Consider the following 20,749-nt stretch of genomic DNA (forward strand, 5'->3'; position numbering starts at 1 on the left):
AATTGAAAAGTCGTGTCTGAGGAGGGGTCAAATATCCAGCCATATGTACGCTAGAAGCTTGTTGGTAGCTACAAAAAAATGTGTGGATGAGATGCAGCTTCCTATGGGACATGTATTCTAATTTTAGTGTTGTATGTACATCTCTGTCTGTATGTGTATTTCTGTGTAGTTTGAACCTCTGTGGACTAGATGGACTAAATGTACAGTAAATTCCAACGTATGCCCCTAATTCTTCTACTTAAACTCACTGAGGTTGTATGTTATAACCATTCCTCACTGGAAAACCCAAAGTATAAAACAGGGTTAAAGACTACTTTTGTCAGATATTATTCTAACAGGCTACATCAAAAATAACCCCTGTAGATCACATTTATTTTTACAGTACTTGTTTACCTTATCCTTCCTGTCACATAATCCATAGCAGTATACTTTATATTGATCCAACCAACTTCAGCACTAGCATACAAAAACTCAGCATGTATTCATTTTGTTCTCTACACTACCTGTGTATGAATATTTAATGAAGAGTAAGCCTTCATGTTGCCATATATTGCACCATTACCCTTTTATTAGATTTTATTTTCTTTAGTCTGACTTTGATTCTGTTTAGGTGAAGGGAGTTAAGGAACTGGACAGGTTTTTCTGTCATAGTACATTTTATCCACTAGAGGTCACTGTAACATCATGAAAGAAGCTTTCTTAGCACTGACCAGTGGCTGATATTTTTTGTCAGTGCTTTTAATCATGAAGTGGTCACTCAGTGTAATTCAAAAGACTCTCTCATGGGCAATACTTATTTCTCTATTGCATTTCTGTGTCCATCAGTTCCAATAATAGTTTGGCGTTGGGATTTTTTTTTCAAGGTTTGCTATTTATCTACCTTGCTGCTTATAATTTCTTGTCTTTCTTGGAGCCAGCTGTTGGTTTAAAGCTAACATTTTCCTTCAGCTCATTAAGATAGTTGGCTGGTCACTCTATATAGATCCTAATAAGCTCCGACTGAAACTTACCAGACAGTGAAATTAAGTCGGCTTCAGCTTTACATATACAAGTTGTCCTCCAAAACAGCTGTGTCACAGCTCTCAGCCTACCCCAATGTCAGTTATTTTAGGCCTAACTCACCAAGCCCAGCAACCTTTTTTTTTTATTTTCTTCCAGTCGTGAACTAAGGCAGAAACGGTCTATCTGGACAGTCTTGCCCTCGTGAAAAATGTGGCGTTCAAGGCCCCGCAGGGCAGCAGCTGTTGTTGGGTTTGCAGATGATCCTCGGAGCTTTGCAAGGACAAAAAAAAAAGTGCACGATCTGTCCGGATCATAGGTTAATGGTCAAATCTGGCTCAGAGTGTCACCGGTAAAATGCATCTCTGCAATTTTTCCGCTTTCCCTGGTTCATTACCTCCACTGAAGGGGAGGTGTTTGCTGATGTTGTTCACTGACTGTAAATGCCACAGGGAGATGTATTTAAGCCCAGATGTGTTAAGGTTTGCGAGATATAGGACCCCAGAATGCAGACTAGAAGGCAGCATGTCGGTAAGTAAAAAGGTTTAATAACAAAAAACTCACTCACAGCAGGAGGCAGGAACAAAACAACAAAAGGGCAGGCGAGACCGGCATGGCATGATCAAAAAACAAAACCCAACAAGACTTGGTGTGGGAAATGTTTACGCGATGACTAACTGAACAGGTGTGTATATATGGAGTGAAAACCAGGTGGAGCAAGGAGACAGATTAACTTTGAGCAGGTGAACCGAATAAACTTAATTGACAGACAACAAAACGTGGCTGCGGCAAAAACAGAGATTCTAATATACAAACAAAACCAACTTGACAAAACATGAACAAGACTAAAACATGACCAGAAAAATAACAGAAGCATGATTTAAAACCTTAACTGTGAAAAACATAAGAAAAAAACCCGAAACCAAAAACCAAACAACCCCAAATCATAACAAGAGGTCTACAGGTCCTTCTCAAAAAATTAGCATATTGTGATAAAGTTCATTATTTTCCATAATGTCATGATGAAAATTTAACATTCATATATTTTAGATTCATTGCACACTAACTGAAATATTTCAGGTCTTTTATTGTCTTAATATGGATGATTTTGGCATACAGCTCATGAAAACCCAAAATTCCTATCTCACTAAATTAGCATATTTCATCCAACCAATAAAAGAAAAGTGTTTTTAATACAAAAAACGTCAACCTTCAAATAATCATGTACAGTTATGCACTCAATACTTGGTCGGGAATCATTTGGCAGAAATGACTGCTTCAATGCGGCGTGGCATGGAGGCAATCAGCCTGTGGCACTGCTGAGGTCTTATGGAGGCCCAGGATGCTTCGATAGCGGCCTTTAGCTCATCCAGAGTGTTGGGTCTTGAGTCTCTCAACGTTCTCTTCACAATATCCCACAGATTCTCTATGGGGTTCAGGTCAGGAGAGTTGGCAGGCCAATTGAGCACAGTGATACCATGGTCAGTAAACCATTTACCAGTGGTTTTGGCACTGTGAGCAGGTGCCAGGTCGTGCTGAAAAATGAAATCTTCATCTCCATAAAGCTTTTCAGCAGATGGAAGCATGAAGTGCTCCAAAATCTCCTGATAGCTAGCTGCATTGACCCTGCCCTTGATAAAACACAGTGGACCAACACCAGCAGCTGACACGGCACCCCAGACCATCACTGACTGTGGGTACTTGACACTGGACTTCTGGCATTTCGGCATTTTCTTCTCCCCAGTCTTCCTCCAGACTCTGGCACCTTGATTTCTGAATGACATGCAGAATTTGCTTTCATCCGAAAAAAGTACTTTGGACCACTGAGCAACAGTCCAGTGCTGCTTCTCTGTAGCCCAGGTCAGGCGCTTCTGCCGCTGTTTCTGGTTCAAAAGCGGCACCTGTAGCCCATTTCCTGCACACGCCTGTGCACGGTGGCTCTGGATGTTTCTACTCCAGACTCAGTCCACTGCTTCCGCAGGTCCCCCAAGGTCTGGAATCGGCCCTTCTCCACAATTTTCCTCAGGGTCCGGTCACCTCTTCTCGTTGTGCAGCGTTTTCTGCCACACTTTTTCCTTCCTACAGACTTCCCACTGAGGTGCCTTGATACAGCACTCTGGGAACAGCCTATTCGTTCATAAATTTCTTTCTGTGTCTTACCCTCTTGCTTGAGGGTGTCAATAGTGGCCTTCTGGACAGCAGTCAGGTCGGCAGTCTTACCCATGATTGGGGTTTTGAGTGATGAACCAGGCTGGGAGTTTTAAAGGCCTCAGGAATCTTTTGCAGGTGTTTAGAGTTAACTCGTTGATTCAGATGATTAGGTTCATAGCTCGTTTAGAGACCCTTTTAATAATATGCTAATTTTGTGAGATAGGAATTTTGTGTTTTCATGAGCTGTATGCCAAATTCATCCGTATTAAGACAATAAAAGACCTGAAATATTTCAGTTAGTGTGCAATGAATCTAAAATATATGAATGTTAAATTTTCATCATGACATTATGGAAAATAATGAACTTTATCACAATATGCTAATATTTTGAGAAGGACCTGTATATCCTGCTTCAGGTTGAATGTAAAAGTAAACTCAGGGTATAAATTGAGGGAGATTTCTACAGCTCAGAGCCAGCTCTCCTGTTACATGATCTATTGTTTTATAGAGCGTCAAATATAAACTTTGGGGTCACAGTCCCTGGAAAAGAAATGTTCGCTATGAGTATCTTAGTTTATTTTACTGCTGGGTTCCAATGAAATGGTGCAGTTTTAGTGTCATATTTTTTTAAGCTTGATTTTTACTTCTGCCACAAAGTAAATCAGACTAAAGTAAAGGGATTATTGCACTGCACAGAAAGTCTTCGCCCCTTACATTGTTTTTATAAAAGATAGTTGTATTTTTTTTGTAAAAAAGCTGTCCAAACCAACCTGGATCAATGATGCAAACCCCCCCCCCCCTGGTTTAACTGAAATGTTTTTGGAATATGTTTGGATGCAAAAATTGCATAGATGGACATGGGAGAGTTTCAAAGCCAAAACCACTACTGACCAAAATAAACATTTGCATAAAAACACCATTATAATCCTTAAGACTTTGGGGATAATATTCTGTGGACTGACGAGACAAAAGTGGAACTTTTTAGAATATTTGCCCCTCATTACCTCTGGTATAATCTAATACAGCATTTTAGAAAAAGATCATCAAACTGACAGTCAGACATTGCGGTGATGGTATGATGGTCTGACGCTGCATTTACACGACTTGCCTTAAATGATGGAACCACAAGTTCTGCTCACTAGCAGACAATCCCAAAGCCTGGTCATCAGTTTGTGACCTTAATATGAAGGGTTTTGGAGAAAAATAATGATCCAACACACACCAGCAGGTCCACCTCAGAATGGCTGAAAATAACCAAAATGAAGGTTTAGGATTTGAATCAGATTGAATTGTTATGGGGTGACCTTCGGCAGGCCGTTCACGCTCAAAAACCCTCAATGTAGCTGATTTAAAATAGTTCTGCCAAGAAGGGTGGGCTGAAATTCACACACAGCGATGATTTTCTTCCTCTTTCTCAGTAAACTCTATTTGAAAGCTCTGTATATATTTTTTTTAGTGGTTTATCGGAAACATTGACCTGGGACAAAAAAGCAAAAGCAGAAGGAATCTGTAAGGGATCAAATACTTTTCACTGCTTTGTATCTTTTATCCCAATAAACTAGATCTGCATCTTCTTGAAGGGGTTTTCCTGGTCACAGTGAATGCACCACACACCCGTCTACGCATTTTAATTTAATTCAAGCCAGATACGATAAAATGCCATTATAGATGTTTCAGCATATGCTTTTTTATGGGAACCATAGCCTTCCAGGTGCTAGGTTAGTTTAAAATGATTTTGATGAGAGATTTTATGTGCAGCCAAATAAACTACCCATAATTCTCTGAGGGTTTGTACTTTTACTATAAACCATGTTGCTGTCTCATTCTGCATTCCTTAAAAAAAAGGTACTTTTGCAAATAAATTGCATCACAGACACGCTTTAGATTTAAAATAGATTACATTGGGATGCACTACGATCGATGATCCCCCTGAAAATGATTATTTCGGAATACATAGCAGGAGATTCTTGGACTAAATTTGTTGGATGAGATTTTCTTTTTCTTTCAAGAGGAGAATTTAAAATGTGCCTTGAAGCCACTTACCGCAAAAAAAAAGAGAAAAGTTTCATCTGGAAAAGATGAGAGAGACATCTTTCCAATGGAAGAGCGGTATCATCATGTCACAGCACTGCAAGATGATGGATTGATTTTGTCCTGCTTCAGACATGTCTTGTCACTCAGTGATAGAGAGGCAGCAACTGGAGCACTGTGTAGGTGTAGGGGATTCTGTTAAGGTACATGATACACCGTCTGATGGAGAGGAGTGAGCTCTCACTGATGGGAAGGATTGGATCAGAAATGTTGTCGAAAAATATCTGGATTTGTTTGGTTATTACTTTCACAGTGCCTTGCAAAATTATTCATCACTCTTGAAACCTTTGTGAAGTGGGAGACAGCTGTTCTGAAAGGCCTCAGTGGTTTGCTTGAGAAAACCATGAACAAACAACATCGTGAAGAACCAGGAACCTCTCCAGATAGGCCAGGGATGCTGGAAGGAATCCTGTTAGAGGCTGTTAGACACATGAGGCTCATGTGGAAGTTCACTTTCTGGCAAATGATGAGATTAAACATGCAATCAGAGTTTCGAATGATTTAGATCTGAGCATGTTAATGTGTTAAAATGGTCCAGTCAAAGTCTGTTCACATATGCTCTCTTTAAAATTGGACTGAGCCTGGACTATTTTGCCAAAAAGGACTGGGCAACAACTTACGCTGGGAGGGAAACATTCCTAAAGACATGCAGCTAGAACTGTAGCTACAGGTGGTTTTACAAAGTGTTGACTCTGGGGTGACCTGAATATCAATGCAATGCATCCCACAACTTTCAGATTTCTTATTTGTATAAAGTTTACATGTATAATGTTCCTTCCAGTTCGCAAGTGTGCACTACCTTGTGTGGATTTCTCACTTTAAATCCCTTCAGAATATATCCAAGTTTTAATGTGTAACGTGGAAGATTGTGAAACCTTTCTAGGGTTATAGATACCTAACTGTATGTTTGACCTGTGGATGTTTTAATCCATCCTGCTATGGCTCAGCCCAAATTATTTCTGAACTTTTTATAGAGAACTGACTTTCTTCGCTTTGCTTCAGTGGTACAAACACAAGACCAAGCAGACTTATTGGAACATTTTGTACATCACAGCTACTTTTCTGTGCATTAAGGTTTTTTTTTTGTTTTTTTTCTGTCCCAAATTAAAAAGCTTCAATGACTGCGGTATTTGATCCACCCAGCAGAGATTTTTAAAAGAGATCACTATTTATCAAGCATGAGTTGGGTGGTTTTTTAATACTCTGAAAGACTTTTTTTTTTTTCATTATCTGTCTGCTTTACTAACATGTTAACAGAAAATGGTTAAAATCCCAAATCTCCCTCTACTTTGACATACCCTCAGTTCCATTTCGTTTGGATGAACCCAAATGTGATCCCTCAGAGAGACAAATAGACGTCAAACCGCAGAACTGCTTCTCGGGCCGCTCTGAGCCTTCAGGACGTCAGATAAATCCAGGAAGAGAGGGGAGAACAGATTCAGTCCAGCTGTTTTGTCTTTGTGAGCAATTTGGCAGAAAAATGTGTTATTGTAAAACTTCAGCTGGTACATATGGAGGAAATTTACTTATTCCTTCTTCATCCATCACGCAGATCTAAATAAAACGTGAGCAAGCGCACAGACAGGACGTCACATAACTCTCAACCTGCCGCCTTCTTGTGGGTCTAATGAGCAGCGCAGGTCTCTGCATGGAAACCCTGTGCTGTTGCTGCAGGCGCAAAAATATCTCGTAACTTTTCCTGATTTCTCTGACACCTCGTCACGCGTATTACCTTAAAGAGGGCACCTTCATGGCTGGCACTGAAATAAGCTCAGCATAAGCAATCTGTTTCGTACTGGCTCCACATCTGGACGCTCGGGATTCTATAACCCTGAGTTTGTAATTTCATAAATATAGAAGTGTGTCCCAGAAACAAGACCGTGACCTGGGTGGGGGGGTGAAGGGGGTTACTGAGGATAGATTAGTATAGGCAGGATGTCTCAGTGGACCACGATGACTTTCACATATCTCTTTTTCCCACCTCCCGTCTGCTCTGTTACGGCGGTAACGAGATCTTAGCAAGACAACTAGATGATTGACATTTTTGCTTGCCTTTCAGAGCTTTTGCCGAGACTGCAGCCCAGGCCTTATTCAGCAGCAAGGTAAGGTGACAGAAAAAAACCCTGAGTTTGTTCTGTTTGCATGAAGTTGTGCTCCGACATCCACTTTTTATCTGGAAAAACACATGTCCATAAGCGTGCGTCTTATTTTGCTTCAACGGATTGTGGGGAATTACTCTCTTTTCTGATTTCTGCTGGGTGTTTTGAAGCTGCATGAACAGGAAAGATTAGGGGTCCCTGCAACAGCTGCGATCATTTATGAAGAAGAATTGAATTGTGTGGTCCCTTTAACCCTTTAGCCTTCTTATATTGCTGTGAATTATGGTCGTTCACTAAGTCTTGAAGTTTATTTATTATTATTAGGCTACAATGGAGCCCAGAGTTTGAGTTGACGTGATAAATTACATGCAGTCACACTGATGTACAGTGCCGTGCAGAAATATGAAAACAGCTTTTTCACATTTGTAACCTTACCTCCACAAACTTTATGGTATTTTATTAAAATGTCATGCGATAGAACAGCTGTTAAACACGGTGGACATGGAGCACATCTGAGTATTTGCTATGTCGTAACTCCCATTCCCGGCTGTGCTTTTAGCTACATCAGTCTCTGATAACTCCAATCAGTTTCCCTGTACCTGAAAAACTTTCCCAGAGCATGACACGACCTCCACCAGGGAATAGTGTGTTCTAGGAGAGTGTAGGATAGGTTTCCCTTGAAATATAGCATTTTGCACATAAGCCAGAAAGTTACATTTTAATCTCGTCAGACCAGGGCCCCCCGTGCCACATGTTTGCTGTGTCCTAACCTGTCTGATAATCTTCTTCAACAAACATCTGAGACCGTCATTGAACAGGTTACGCACAACTTGACTCCATTTGCTAATTTGGTGACTGTTAAAGGTATTTGGTTTCTCTGGCCTTTATTTGGGAGAATTGGAATAAAGGGGGGTGAATTAAAGAATTAAATCTGGTACCACTTTACAATAAGGCTGCCCTTACAGATGGCTGATAAATAGTTTATAGATATGTCATTAATTAATCTGTTAACATTTTATAAAACAAGTGTTTATTATGCATTAATTAAGAGCGAGAGAGTCAAAACTGATCGGTTTCTTGCCAAATCTGTTCACCTATATATTTCATCTAGAATTGCTATATTAAACATTTCAGACTAAGTTATTTCCTTGTAAGCACAAAACACACTTCTAAATATATTTTTAGCACATTATATTGTACTTTATCACTGCATTATAAATATTCATAGCTATCAAAGGGAGCCTTATTGCAAAGGGTATAAAATTTCACTATTTTTAATGACTAATCATCATATATAAACATGTCACCGTTCATTTATGACCAATAAACATTTGTAACAATAGGACCGAGCCTTACCATATAAAGTATATAGCACAAACAGTTATTTAGGGTTTCTAACCTATAAACAAGCCTTGTAACATTAAGTAAAATTATATTAACTAAACAAAAATGTCCCTAAATTCGTTATACAAAACGATTAAAGAAAATGATAAAATAAAAATTGCTTCACCTGAAACTGCACAGCTGTATCGCTTATACAGTACACGCATATATACAAAACAAAACCTTCAAAAATAAAATAACAACAAAATAAACTAACGGGAAAATTTCTTAGTTGTGTGGAAAGTTAACCCCTAAAATAGTCGGTTTCACTAATCTTTTCTTCAGTTCAATATACTCAAAACAAACAGAACCATTTAGAACAAAGTAGGCTTTCAGGCAGACTTGGAAGCAAAGTACCGCTGGCCTTCATACTTTCTATTTTGTTTTCACTACTTTCTTGCCTTGAACTGCAGCCTCACATCGCGTAACAACAGCGAGTGCTGTCTCTCCAGTGGGCCTGTTGGAGAGTAGCTCCTGGTAAACATGGGGAGCTTGCTATTGCGATTCCCAAACTGATGAAGTGGACGCAACAGTGTTTCTGTCGATCGTATGCTTCTGAAAAGCTTTTGTCTTTGGAAATATTTTGAGGAGGGATTTGTATAGCTGCACAATCTCACATGGCGTTTGCACAAAAGGTTTATAACAAACAAAGCTCATAGCACACTATACTATTCTAAGAGAATAAATAAATAATAAATAAGACATTCTAAATAAATAGTGACATGTTTTACACTTTACAGTAAGGCTCCCTGTAGTAGTTGTGGATATTCATAATGCAGTGATAAAGTACAATATTATACGCAAAAAATAATGTTTACAAATTCTTATTGTGCTAACTTAGTCTGAAATGTTTAATATAGCAACTCTAGATGAAATATATGGGTGAACAGATTTGGCTCAGTATTTGGCAAAAATTGGTCAGTTTTGTCTTTTTCTCGCTCTTAATTAATGCATAATAAATACTTATTAATGCTTTATAATTGTTTACAGATTATGTAATAACATATCTATGAACTATTTATCAGCCATCTCTAAGGGGAGCCTTATTGCAAGGTGGTACCTTAAATCCATGTATCATTTTCCTTCACTTCATGCTCTAAAACAGCAAAAAACGTCTTGAAATTAGGGTTGTAACCTAGCATTATGTGGTGAGATTTTAAGGGGTAGAAATTGCTTTTTAAGTCACTATATACTGCTATATTCATTGCTTGGATGAAATGAGTTTTAAAATAATTTAACATTTAAGTCAGTCGGAGTAGTTACAGATGTTTAAACAATGTTCCTCTGGTAAATAACCCATAGAAATAAGAGAATATAATGTATATTTTTGACATTCTGTAACAAGTCATATATACAGGTTCTCTTTTTCAGATCCTGCAGGACATTTGTTACATTGGGTCTGCTGGGTATTTGTAGAGATTTTTTCCCCTCTATAACCATTGTGATGGAAGGAAACTACACAAATGAACGGACTTTTAAATATTGCATTGCCTTTAGCCAGTTGTGCTTAGCCTAAATAGGTCGAGCATTCCTTCTTTTTAGCCTCACTTAGCTCGTCATCGATTTGCTTGTCCTTTTAAGCTAGTGCCTATTAGGCTTGCTTTAAAGCTCATGCGAAACAGCAGAATCTAATGCAATGTCCCAACTGCTCTCATTAGTCCCTCACTTTACCTGTGTATTTATGCATGTGAGCGCGTGTTTGTGTGGCGAGGTGGAGAATGGACAGAAGAGAGGGTGGCTGTAGTTTATCAGATGGTGCACAGACATTAGAGACCTGCATTATTGATGCTGTGGTCAATAGAGGTCTCCAGTGGCCCACAGGAACTGGAAAGTGAAGGATGAGAGGAGCACAAGAGTGCTATAACCAGCAGTGAGGATGAAAACACCGCAGAGGTGGAGACACATTTACTGAAGCCAGGCAAACAGAAACGTTTACCATTATGGGCACGAATTTAGGTGCCAGAGTGTAAAGAATATAGTGTAGCCCACCTAATAATGGGAAAATGTGTTATTAGCATTATATTCATGTTCTTATAGAAAATATCAATGAACACCCCAAGTCAATTCTAGGGTTTTAATATAAATATATATATATATATATATATATATATATATATATATATATATATATATATATATATATATATATATATATATATATATATATATATATATACACACACTGCACAAAAAAATAAAGGGAACACTTAAACAACACAATATAACTCCAAGTAAATCAAATCTCGGTGAAACCAAACTGTCTACTTAGGAAGCAACATTGATTGACAATTAATTTCACTGTTGTTGTACAAATAGAATAGACAACAGGGGGAAATCTTTGGCGATTAGAAAGATACTCAATAAAGGAGTGGTTCTGCAGGTGGGGACCACAGACCACTTCTCAGTACCTATGCTTTCTGGCTGATGTTTTGGTCACTTTTGAATGTTGGTGGTGCTTTCACACTCGTGGTAGCATGAGACGGACTCTACAACCCACACAAGTGGCTCAGGTAGTGCAGCTCATCCAGGATGGCACATCAATGCGAGCTGTGGCAAGAAGGTTTGCTGTGTCTGTCAGCGTAGTGTCCAGAGCCTGGAGGTGCTACCAGGAGACAGACCAGTACACCAGGAGACGTGGAGGAGGACATAGGAGGGCAACAACCCAGCAGCAGGACCGCTACATCCGCCTTTGTGGAAGGAGGAACAGGAGGATCACTGCCAGAGCCCTGCAAAATGACCTCCAGCAGGCCACAAATGTACATGTGTCTGCACAAACGGTTAGAAACCAACTCCATGAGGATGGTATGAGGGCCCGATGTCCACATATGGGGGTTGTGCTCACAACTCGTCACCGTGCAGGACGCTTGGCATTTGCCAGAGAACACCAGGATTGGCAAATTCGCCACTGGCGCCCTGTGCTCTTCACAGATGAAAGCAGGTTCACACTGAGCACATGTGACAGACGTGACAGAGTCTGGAGACGCAGTGGAGAGCGATCTGCTGTCTGCAACATCCTTCAGCATGACCGTTTGCCAGTGGGTCAGTGATGGTGTGGGGTGGCATTTCTTTGGAGGGCCTCACAGCCCTCCATGTGCTCGCCAGAGGTAGCTTGACTGCCATTAGGTACCGAGATGAGATCCTCAGACCCCTTGTGAGACCATATGCTGGTGTGGTTGGACCTGGGTTCCTCCTAATGCAGGACAATGCTAGACCTCATGAAGACATTGAAGCTATGGACTGGCCCGCCCGTTCCCCAGACCTGAATCCAATTGAGCACATCTGGGACATCATGTCTCGCTCCATCCACCAACGCCACGTTGCACCACAGACTGTCCAGGAGTTGGCGGAAGCGTTAGTCCAGGTCTGGGAGGAGATCCCTCAGTAGACCATTCGCCGTCTCATCAGGAGCATGCCCAGGCGTTGTAGGGAGGTCATACAGGCACACGGAGGCCACACACAATACTGAGCCTCATTTTGACTTGTTTTAAGGACATTACATCAAAGTTGGATCAGCCTGTAGTGTGTTTTTCCACTTTAATTTTGTGTGTGACTCCAAATCCAGGCCTCCAATGGTTAATAAATTTGATTTCCATTGATGATTTTTGTGTGATTTTGTTGTCAGCACATTTAGCTTTGTACAAAACAAAGTATTCAATGAGAATATTGTATTCATTCAGATCTAGGATGTTTTATTTGAGTGTTCCCTTTATTTTGTTTTGAGCAGTGTGTTTATGCTTTAGGTCATGTATATTATTAACTAGTAAAGTGGTAATCTTTCATACTAATCCTGATACCTAAGACTAGATAGTTGTTTTAAATTTGAATTAATTGATGACACATTTGAGTAACAGCTGACAGAATTTTATTGTATTGTGACACCTTTGGATCTCTATATCATATTTATAAGTTGTTTGTTTATTAATTGTATTTATTTCCAGTTATATTTTAATTATGACATGTATAGATAATTCTTAAGAATTCATTTATGTTGTTATTTGTAAGAAAATCAAGAAAAAGAAAGAAACGCTGAAGAAGAAAAAACATAAAATCAATAAGTTTCAAAATTTTGTATGACTTAAACTTTACATTTATGGATGAATAGATGACTTGCAGTTTACATTCTGTTGTCATTTTTCTTTTAAGCTGTTGTTTTAATAAGTCCTCTATCGATGATCTGCACTGTTCATGCAGTTCATAATGTCAATGCCTCTTTGTCCTGTTTTTCACTGTATTTTCTAATGCCCTCTCTCTGTTTTCTTGCCTCCTCCTCTCTGGGCTCATCTCTGCAGCTCCCGTCTCAAACATCCAGAAAAGCTGCGTTTTGTCTTCAATATGGTTGAGTTCCCAGCATGCTCTGGAAGGCCTGCGGGCAGGCGAGGTTTGTGCACCGGCTGGCTGTTTGACCTCGTCATCCCTGGCCTGGTTTTCCCTGAGAAGGCTGAATCTTCCAGCAGCCTGCCTCTGCCAAAGGTAATCATTTTACAGAAGAAAATACTACTGAAAGTAGGCTGTGTACATTTGTGGTCTCTGCCTTAGCTAAATCATTTCTAAGTGCTCACATTAGCTGATGAAGTGTTCAAAGCTTTCTTTCCCCATGAAATGTGCAAACCTGGTTTTAAACACTATTTACTACATGTGTTCTGCTCTGGAAACTCTGCAGCATAGCAGGCAGTAACAATCCGCTTTGGAGCAGTGTGTGTGTGTAGCTAATTAAAAGGAAGAAAATGCAGACTCAATGGAAACCAGTTAAATCTCACACATTTTCTCATTAGAGCATTTTAGGATAATGAGTAGATCAATTATTAGAATTGCTGGGACCAAAGTGGCTTTACAGCACTGTTGTAAATAAGCTCATTAGTTTAAATGATTTGTAATGCTTTCTGACCCTAGATTCATGTGAGTTTGAGACCCAACTGCTCCTTTCGACCTCCTTCTGACCCATCAGTGACATTTATTATGATTGGACCTGGAACTGGAGTGGCTCCTTTTATAGGCTTCCTTCAGCAGAGGTATGACCTATGAATGTCTGGCTGGATGGCTGTTACGATGTAGGAACAGGTTGACTGCTTGACTGGCCGATTGAAAAATGTGTTGTCGCTTTGCAGCAACAAGATTGCCAGCAACCTGATCAAATTGTTAGGCTTTCTTTCACTGATTTGCTTTGGTATACAAGCCAATGAAGGTAAACTACAATAAATGTTCTTCTGCTTTTACCTCAGAGGTAGTCCGTCATACGCTTTATGTACATTTTTTGTTGTTAAACTCTTAAAATAAATTTTTTTGCATGGCTGCAACAGAAAACCAAAGTGTGACATATTCTCCATGCTGTTTTATTTAAAATACTGTACAGTGTTTCTTAAGGAGTAAGCGTTCTACTGAGCTCAAAATTAAAAATCTTGGCTTCGGCGGGCAGTCAGTTCTGGTTTTCAAATATTTCTCGCTTCATAGGATATACTTAGCCAACATATGACCCACTGTGACTGAATTAAAGCCATGCTTTTGTTGACTTTTCAGCGATGATCATTTTGGTGATGGTGTTAAACCAGAGAGCTTTTTTGCTTTCACCAGTCGTATCACTCTATGTTCCAGTTTGGTAAAACAAACCTTTTTATAGACCCTCAGTTAGTATTAAACCAGCTGTCCCTGGTTAGCACATAGTAGCAGCAATACTTCTAAATGCAGGCAGATTTCAGCTGGTTTCTTAGCTTTCTCCCTTTTCTTCATTTATTCAGTACTTATTCCCTTTGTTATTCCAATGTTTTACACATAACTTTATTGGTGGGCTAATGTGTTTTGACACACTTATTTTATCCCACTGTATACAATTCTGACTGTGTGGATTAGAAAACAATCCACCATAAATTCAAAATAATGCGTCATTAAAAGCCCAGATTTAACGAGACATTCACGCCCATGATGAGCGTACATTCAGTGGCTGCTTATAATAAAATTCATTGTTTCCTTTTTTAAAAGTAGCTTTGAACAAGCCATACTTCTAACAGTTGTATAAAGCACTGAGCTTTATAAAAGCTATCAGAGAACTTAAATATCTTTTCTTCTAGAATTATAAAATGAACAAAATATTAAAACTTTTGAAGTGTTTAGAAGACCATTCCATTCTTTTCCCCATCTGTAGACCATTTAGAGGTCAGTACTTCTAATTATCTGTTCATAGTTAAAGAAATTATAATTGGGATGCTTAAACTTTGCCTGACACTGTGAGAGGGTTCTCTATTTTGAGATCCCTACTTGGAAAGGGTCCTCGTCAAGAGCAATACATAACGCACTCGAACCTGCTCCACTGTTTGTTACAAAATGAACACCTGCTGTAAGCTGGTGAAATGTGTTCATGTAAAGTCAAAGTGGTGCAAACAGAGTGACATGCTCTCATCCCTGCTAAAAATGAGCTACCCACTCTCAACATTCACGGCGATGAAGTGGTGTTAAGTGCACATCATCTTGCATGTTTTGAAGTAACCAGCAGAGACAATTAGATGCGCTGCAGCTCGGTGCTTATAAAAGTCCACATCATGTACATCACGTGAGGTGCAGTAAATCTAGCAGCAAGGGCTATAATCACGTCGGGGATTATTTCGGATGCTGTCCTCATCCCAGCAGGAGTAAATCAGTCTTTCTCAGGTGGGCATGTTTATGACTTCTGTAATGAAGAGCGAGGAATCAAAGCTGCACGTTGGGTGTCATTGATTGGAGAATAAAAAGTCTAGAAGGGGATGGCTGAGTTGGTTTAAATCACCGCTTGCAATTGCCGATGAGGATGTGTGAGGATATTGACTGTCAGCTAAGCAGGATGTAAGTACAGTAGTCAGTTTAAACAACGCTGGCTCAGGTTGAAGAGCACATTGGCCTAAAGGTAAACATGATATTTTGCTTGGTTTTAAAGTTGATGTTAACTCACTTGGTTCATACCCCCTTATTTTGTTCCTCATTTTACAAGCTTCAGCGTATTGTATTTGAATTTTATGTGACAAACCAACCAACAAGTGGTGCACAATTGTAAAGTGGACAGAAAATGATACCTGTTTATTTGAAATATGAAGAGGCAAAGAGATGTATTCACGTAGAATGATGCCGCCACCACTGTATTTCACATTGTCAAAGTGTACAGATTCGGTGTTTGTTTTGTGTTGGCCAAAAAGTTCAATTATACTCTCTTCTTTGACATGTTTGCTGTGTTACCTACATGGATAGTACCAAACTGTAAACTGGGTTTCTTATGACTTTCTCCCGCCTGAGCTATGCATCACTGCAGCTCCTCCAGAGTTGCCATAGGGTATGAGTACTTTTGCCCGGCAATGTAACTCAAAATTGCTCTAGATGGACCTGTAAGCTTCAGTTTGACTGACGGCGCTCTATCTAAGCTGATATTCATGCATTTAGCCACAGCCGCTGTGACTTGTCAGAGAGCAGAGTAAGCCTTTTTTTCCCTGCTCTTCTTTAGTCAGACTGACATGTCTAAGTTGTGGGTGGCTTTGTGTAAATGAGGTTGCGCCCCAGTCAGCTCCAATTGTCTCTAAATCCCAGCGACGGCGGCTGTGTTGTGGCAGGTCTGCATCAGTGTGAGATTGCTCTGAGAGGTGACACGGCAGTGGTTTGATGGATTGTCTATGGCAGGAAGGCTCAGAATGGATGACTGGTCATCTGGGGTAAGGTGGTGTTGGACCCACTGGGATGGGGAAGAAATGCAGACAGCACATGTTTCAGCGCTGAACGGACCACACCTTGTGTAGAGAGGTTCATCCAGAAGTGCTGTGCGGTTTTTCTAGTCTTGTTTATATATTATACCAGGGAACAAATATTGCTGTTTGTAACGTTAGACAAAAAAGCACATCCTGCTTTATTAAAGCAGGATGTTCAGGGATCAGTTGTCTGTGGAGGGCTTTGTTTCATAATACAATCCACAGTCCTTCATCAAATTCTTCCCTGTTACTTCAGTTTGTATTTTATTAAATTTCCCTTATTGATCTTTTTTTCCCCTTTCAAGAAACTCTTTGTTTTTACAACAAAAACCCTGCAGATCGATTCATCAGCTCAGCTATCCTCTCCTCCTCCTCGTCTCCACCTGCCACTACCGGATGGTCCTGGAGGATTATCAGAACCTGTCATGGAGCAGCATCGTCGCAGCGTCTAACCCGAGCTTTCCAAACAACCACCATCACACTCTGATTGGAGTTAACAATCTGCGGTTTGTCGGCAGGACGCTGTATCTAGCCTGGAGGCACGTAGCGGGTCCCGTTTGGCAACAAAACAGCACCGGAACGCTTCGATCCTCCTGCCTCTCCTTTTTTTTTTTCGCCCCCACTGTTAATCGATGGCCGTTTTCAAAAGTACGTTGTATGAGTTTAGAGCAGTGGTAACAAGTGAGGGAAGAATCTGGAAAGGTCAGAGGCCCCCAACCCACAGTCGTCTATTATTGATCGCTGCTGTTTGGGATTTTATTTTATGGGAAATGTGATTGTTTTTATTCTTTCCGTTTAGCTGTGAGCAAAAACAGCAAAACAAATGTCTTAAACAAGAATTAAGCTTTAATCTTCTTAGCAACACTTAAAAGCCTCATCTTTTGGAAGACAGAACATCAGATAAGAGTAATACTTGGGTGTGCCCACGGCAGCCATCTATCAGAAACGTAGTTTGACAGTTTGTGTGAACAGATATTTATCTTCCATTAATCATTCTGAACAGTCGGTTGACTATAAAAACAGGGTGACTATGTGTTGCTGTAATTATGCGGTGTAGTTTCTTTCAGTTTGATCCGAGCTGACGTATTTGGGGTTTGTTTGTCTTTTAAATGAACACCGCTGCTCAGATCTACCCTCATAAAGCTGCGAAGATAAAGATGAAAGATATGAAATGAATCTGATGTTTGCCAAGTCTTAACCTCAGCTTCCTTCGCAGTCCCCCCCTCCAACCGCTGATTATCTGAGTGGCGCTGAAAGGCAAACGCTTCTGATTTAGACCCCCGAATGGAGTGCTCCGTGGATGCCGCCTTTCCCCTCGAGATCGTATTGAAGGCTGTTACAGCGTGGGGGATGTGATGTGATGTGATTTGTATTCAGGGAAAGGCGCCGGTGTGGTCTACTCAGAATGGAACCCAGGTTTTTCATATTGGTATTGATCCCTTTAGGGCGGGCAGCGAGAGGAGAGGGAGAGAGAGCGACGAGCCAACTAAAATGAGTTTACTTGGGGCCGTTGGCAGATCAGAAGAATCTCGTCCAGGATGCTAATGGAAGGGACCTGATCAAGTCAGCCAGACAGCTTTTTAACCGAGTCTCATGCACCAACATATAGTTCAAACGAAATGATTTTTTTTCAACTAGTTCGCTTTGTATTTAATTAACAAGAGGAAAGTTTTTCTGCAGTATTCACAATCACACCTTTGTATTGATTTGCTTTTTTTTCTTCCTTGGGGCTAATTATATGTCTAGCATTGACTAACAATTGATTAATCTTTTCATTTCTCCAAATAAAAATTTTATTAATGTAGTTATGCTTTATTTAAATCTGTCAGATAGAAAACTATGTCCAGAGCCCAAGGTGCCCCGAAGATATACAGTTTATATTAACTCATATTCACTTTATAATTACAGTTGACTGTATTGCTATTAGCAGGTTGATACTTGTGTGCCTTTTTTTCATTTTATCCATTTCATCAAACATGAGCAACAATAAATAAAAAATGAGAGACTCCTCTGCTGATTGGGCACAGATCTGAGCAGCCTACAGCCTCCACTTGCAATGCCAGCGAGGTTTTCTAATGTTTTTTTTAATGTTATTCATAGTAAATGACGGAGCTTATTTGGATTCTGTTCATTTAACCCTTCCTGTCTTTGGCTGTAAGCTGTTCAGGTAAATAGATCACGCTGAGATGAAGCAACTTATTTTCAAATCAGACGTCGGCACACGTGGCAAGCTGGATTGTACCAACTCAAACATGAATTAATTCAATTCAGTTTTATTTATATAGCGCCAATTCACAACACATGTCATCTCAAGGCACTTCACAACAGTCAGGTACATATATTCCAATTAATCCTAACCATTGAACAGTGCAGTCAAAGTTAGTTATTTATTCAAATTGGATAAAACGTTTTTCTATCTAAGGAAACCCAGCAGATTGCATCCAGTCAGTGACTTGCAGCATTCCCTCCTCCTGGATGAGCATGTAGAGACAGCGGACAGTCACTGGTGTTGACTGCAGCAATCCCTCATACTGAGCATGCATGTAGCGACAGTGGAGAGGGAAAACTCCCTTTTAACCGGAAGAAACCTCCAGCAGAACCAAAATTAGGGTGGGATTGAAATTTTGCATGATTTTTGGGTTGTTTCGATCTTGGTCGTTTAAATACATATAATGAGAATCACCAAATACTTTGAAAATCCGACTGCACGGAATTAGTGTGTAGGCTCCCTTTGCCTATGCCATTAAATGAATAAAATGCAAAGTGATATAGCAGTTAAGGAAAATGTCCTCCACCAATCTTCATAGATGGCCATTTTGACCACCCCCTCCTTTGTCTCCACCAAAGAGGTAACAGACAAAGCCAAGATCTGTGGACTTTCAGCCAGCTAATCGCATCATCAAAGATTTGGGGTTAACTGTTATCTGGGAGAGAGCTGTCACCACAACAGCAGGTGTGTGGCACAGATAACCACATCTTCATAGCTGCTTTGTGGCGCTGTGGGGCCTACATGGGAATGTGGGAGGTTTTCCAAACTCCAAAGCCACAATAGGAAACACTTTTTGGGGACAGGTTTTTTTTCCCCCACCAAAGGACAGAAACACTGTTTGATGATCCACCCTGAGCCCTGTTTTCATTCTGAAAGACATTTAATCTGTTTGGATGAAATTTAATCAGAAGTGCATTATAATGTCCACGCTTCTGCACACGTAGTCATTTCCTCGCTTTAAGCAATTGTGACTCTCATTTTGTTGTCACTATAGCCGGATTGTAATTATGTCGCTCCTCTTTAACCTCTACTGCGAGGAAGGACTCACTCTCTTCCATCTGGCCTGGTTGTCTGCTTGTATTGATTGACTGCTAACATCCGTTGTTTGACTTTCAGGGAGGAGGAGAAGAAAGAAAACCCAGAGGCAGAGTTTGGCGAGACCTGGCTGTTTTTCGGTTGTCGCTACAGAGACCGAGATTACCTGTTCAGGTAAGCTGTCTGCCTCTTACATGCCCAGCAAATTTTGTTCTCTTTGTGGTCAACACATGCAGCTATTGTCTGAAGGGAAAAAATATTTATTTATTGAATTCTAAAAGTTGTTTCTTCTACCTAGATGATTCCTCGTTAAAAATGCCCATGTACTTACAGAGGCGTGCGAAATTATTCATGTTGAATATTTTCAAATTTTTTCATTTTAAAACCACCAACTTCATTGTGTTTTATTAGGATTTTATTTGGACCAACATTAAGTTATTCATAACTGCGAAGTTTAAGAAAAGAAGATAAATCTGAAAAGTGTGGCATACATATATGTTCAGCCCCCTTAATCCAATTCCCTGAAATAATGTCTAATCCAACTAGTTACCTGCAGAAGTCACATAATTAGTAAAAAGAGTCCTTCTGTGTGTAATTTAATCTCAGTGTAAATACAGCTGTTAACTGGCCAAAGTTGGTGGGAAGATGAATGGAGCCAAAAGCGGAAGAATACTATTTGAAAGAGGCTGCAAAAGACCTGAGACTGCAACGGAAATATATTCAACTACTGTCAGAACAACTAGCCTAATTTGGCAAAGAAGAATAACCAAAAACTGCAGTATGTAAATGTGTAAAGCTGGTAGAGATTTACTCCAAAGGTCTTGAAGCTGTAAAGTAAAAGGTGGTTGTAGGACGAATTGATTCAGGTGGGATGAATATATATGCACGAAACTCTTTTTTTGACTTTTATGTAAAAAAAAAAAAACATATACAGGTCCTTCTCAAAATATTAGCATATTGTGATAAAGTTAATTATTTTCCATAATGTCATGATGAAAATTTAACATTCATATATTTTAGAGTCA

The 20,749-nt window shown here is 39.9% G+C and overlaps 1 protein-coding gene across 4 annotated transcripts in view; it reads left to right on the forward strand.

Annotated features, from left to right (window-relative positions):
* Positions 1-20,749, forward strand: part of mtrr (5-methyltetrahydrofolate-homocysteine methyltransferase reductase) — a 46,526-nt gene that overhangs the window by 9,640 nt on the left and 16,137 nt on the right. For all 4 annotated transcript variants that reach the window (XM_047349413.1, XM_047349415.1, XM_047349412.1 and 1 more), the window contains exons 10-13: positions 7,301-7,343; positions 13,013-13,193; positions 13,614-13,732; positions 19,806-19,898. In XM_047349413.1, the coding sequence (XP_047205369.1) occupies positions 7,301-7,343; positions 13,013-13,193; positions 13,614-13,732; positions 19,806-19,898 (436 nt within the window). The remainder of the gene's footprint in view (positions 1-7,300; positions 7,344-13,012; positions 13,194-13,613; positions 13,733-19,805; positions 19,899-20,749) is intronic.

This window comes from Girardinichthys multiradiatus, chromosome 21 (assembly GCF_021462225.1).
Source record: "Girardinichthys multiradiatus isolate DD_20200921_A chromosome 21, DD_fGirMul_XY1, whole genome shotgun sequence".
Lineage (NCBI taxonomy): Eukaryota > Metazoa > Chordata > Actinopteri > Cyprinodontiformes > Goodeidae > Girardinichthys > Girardinichthys multiradiatus.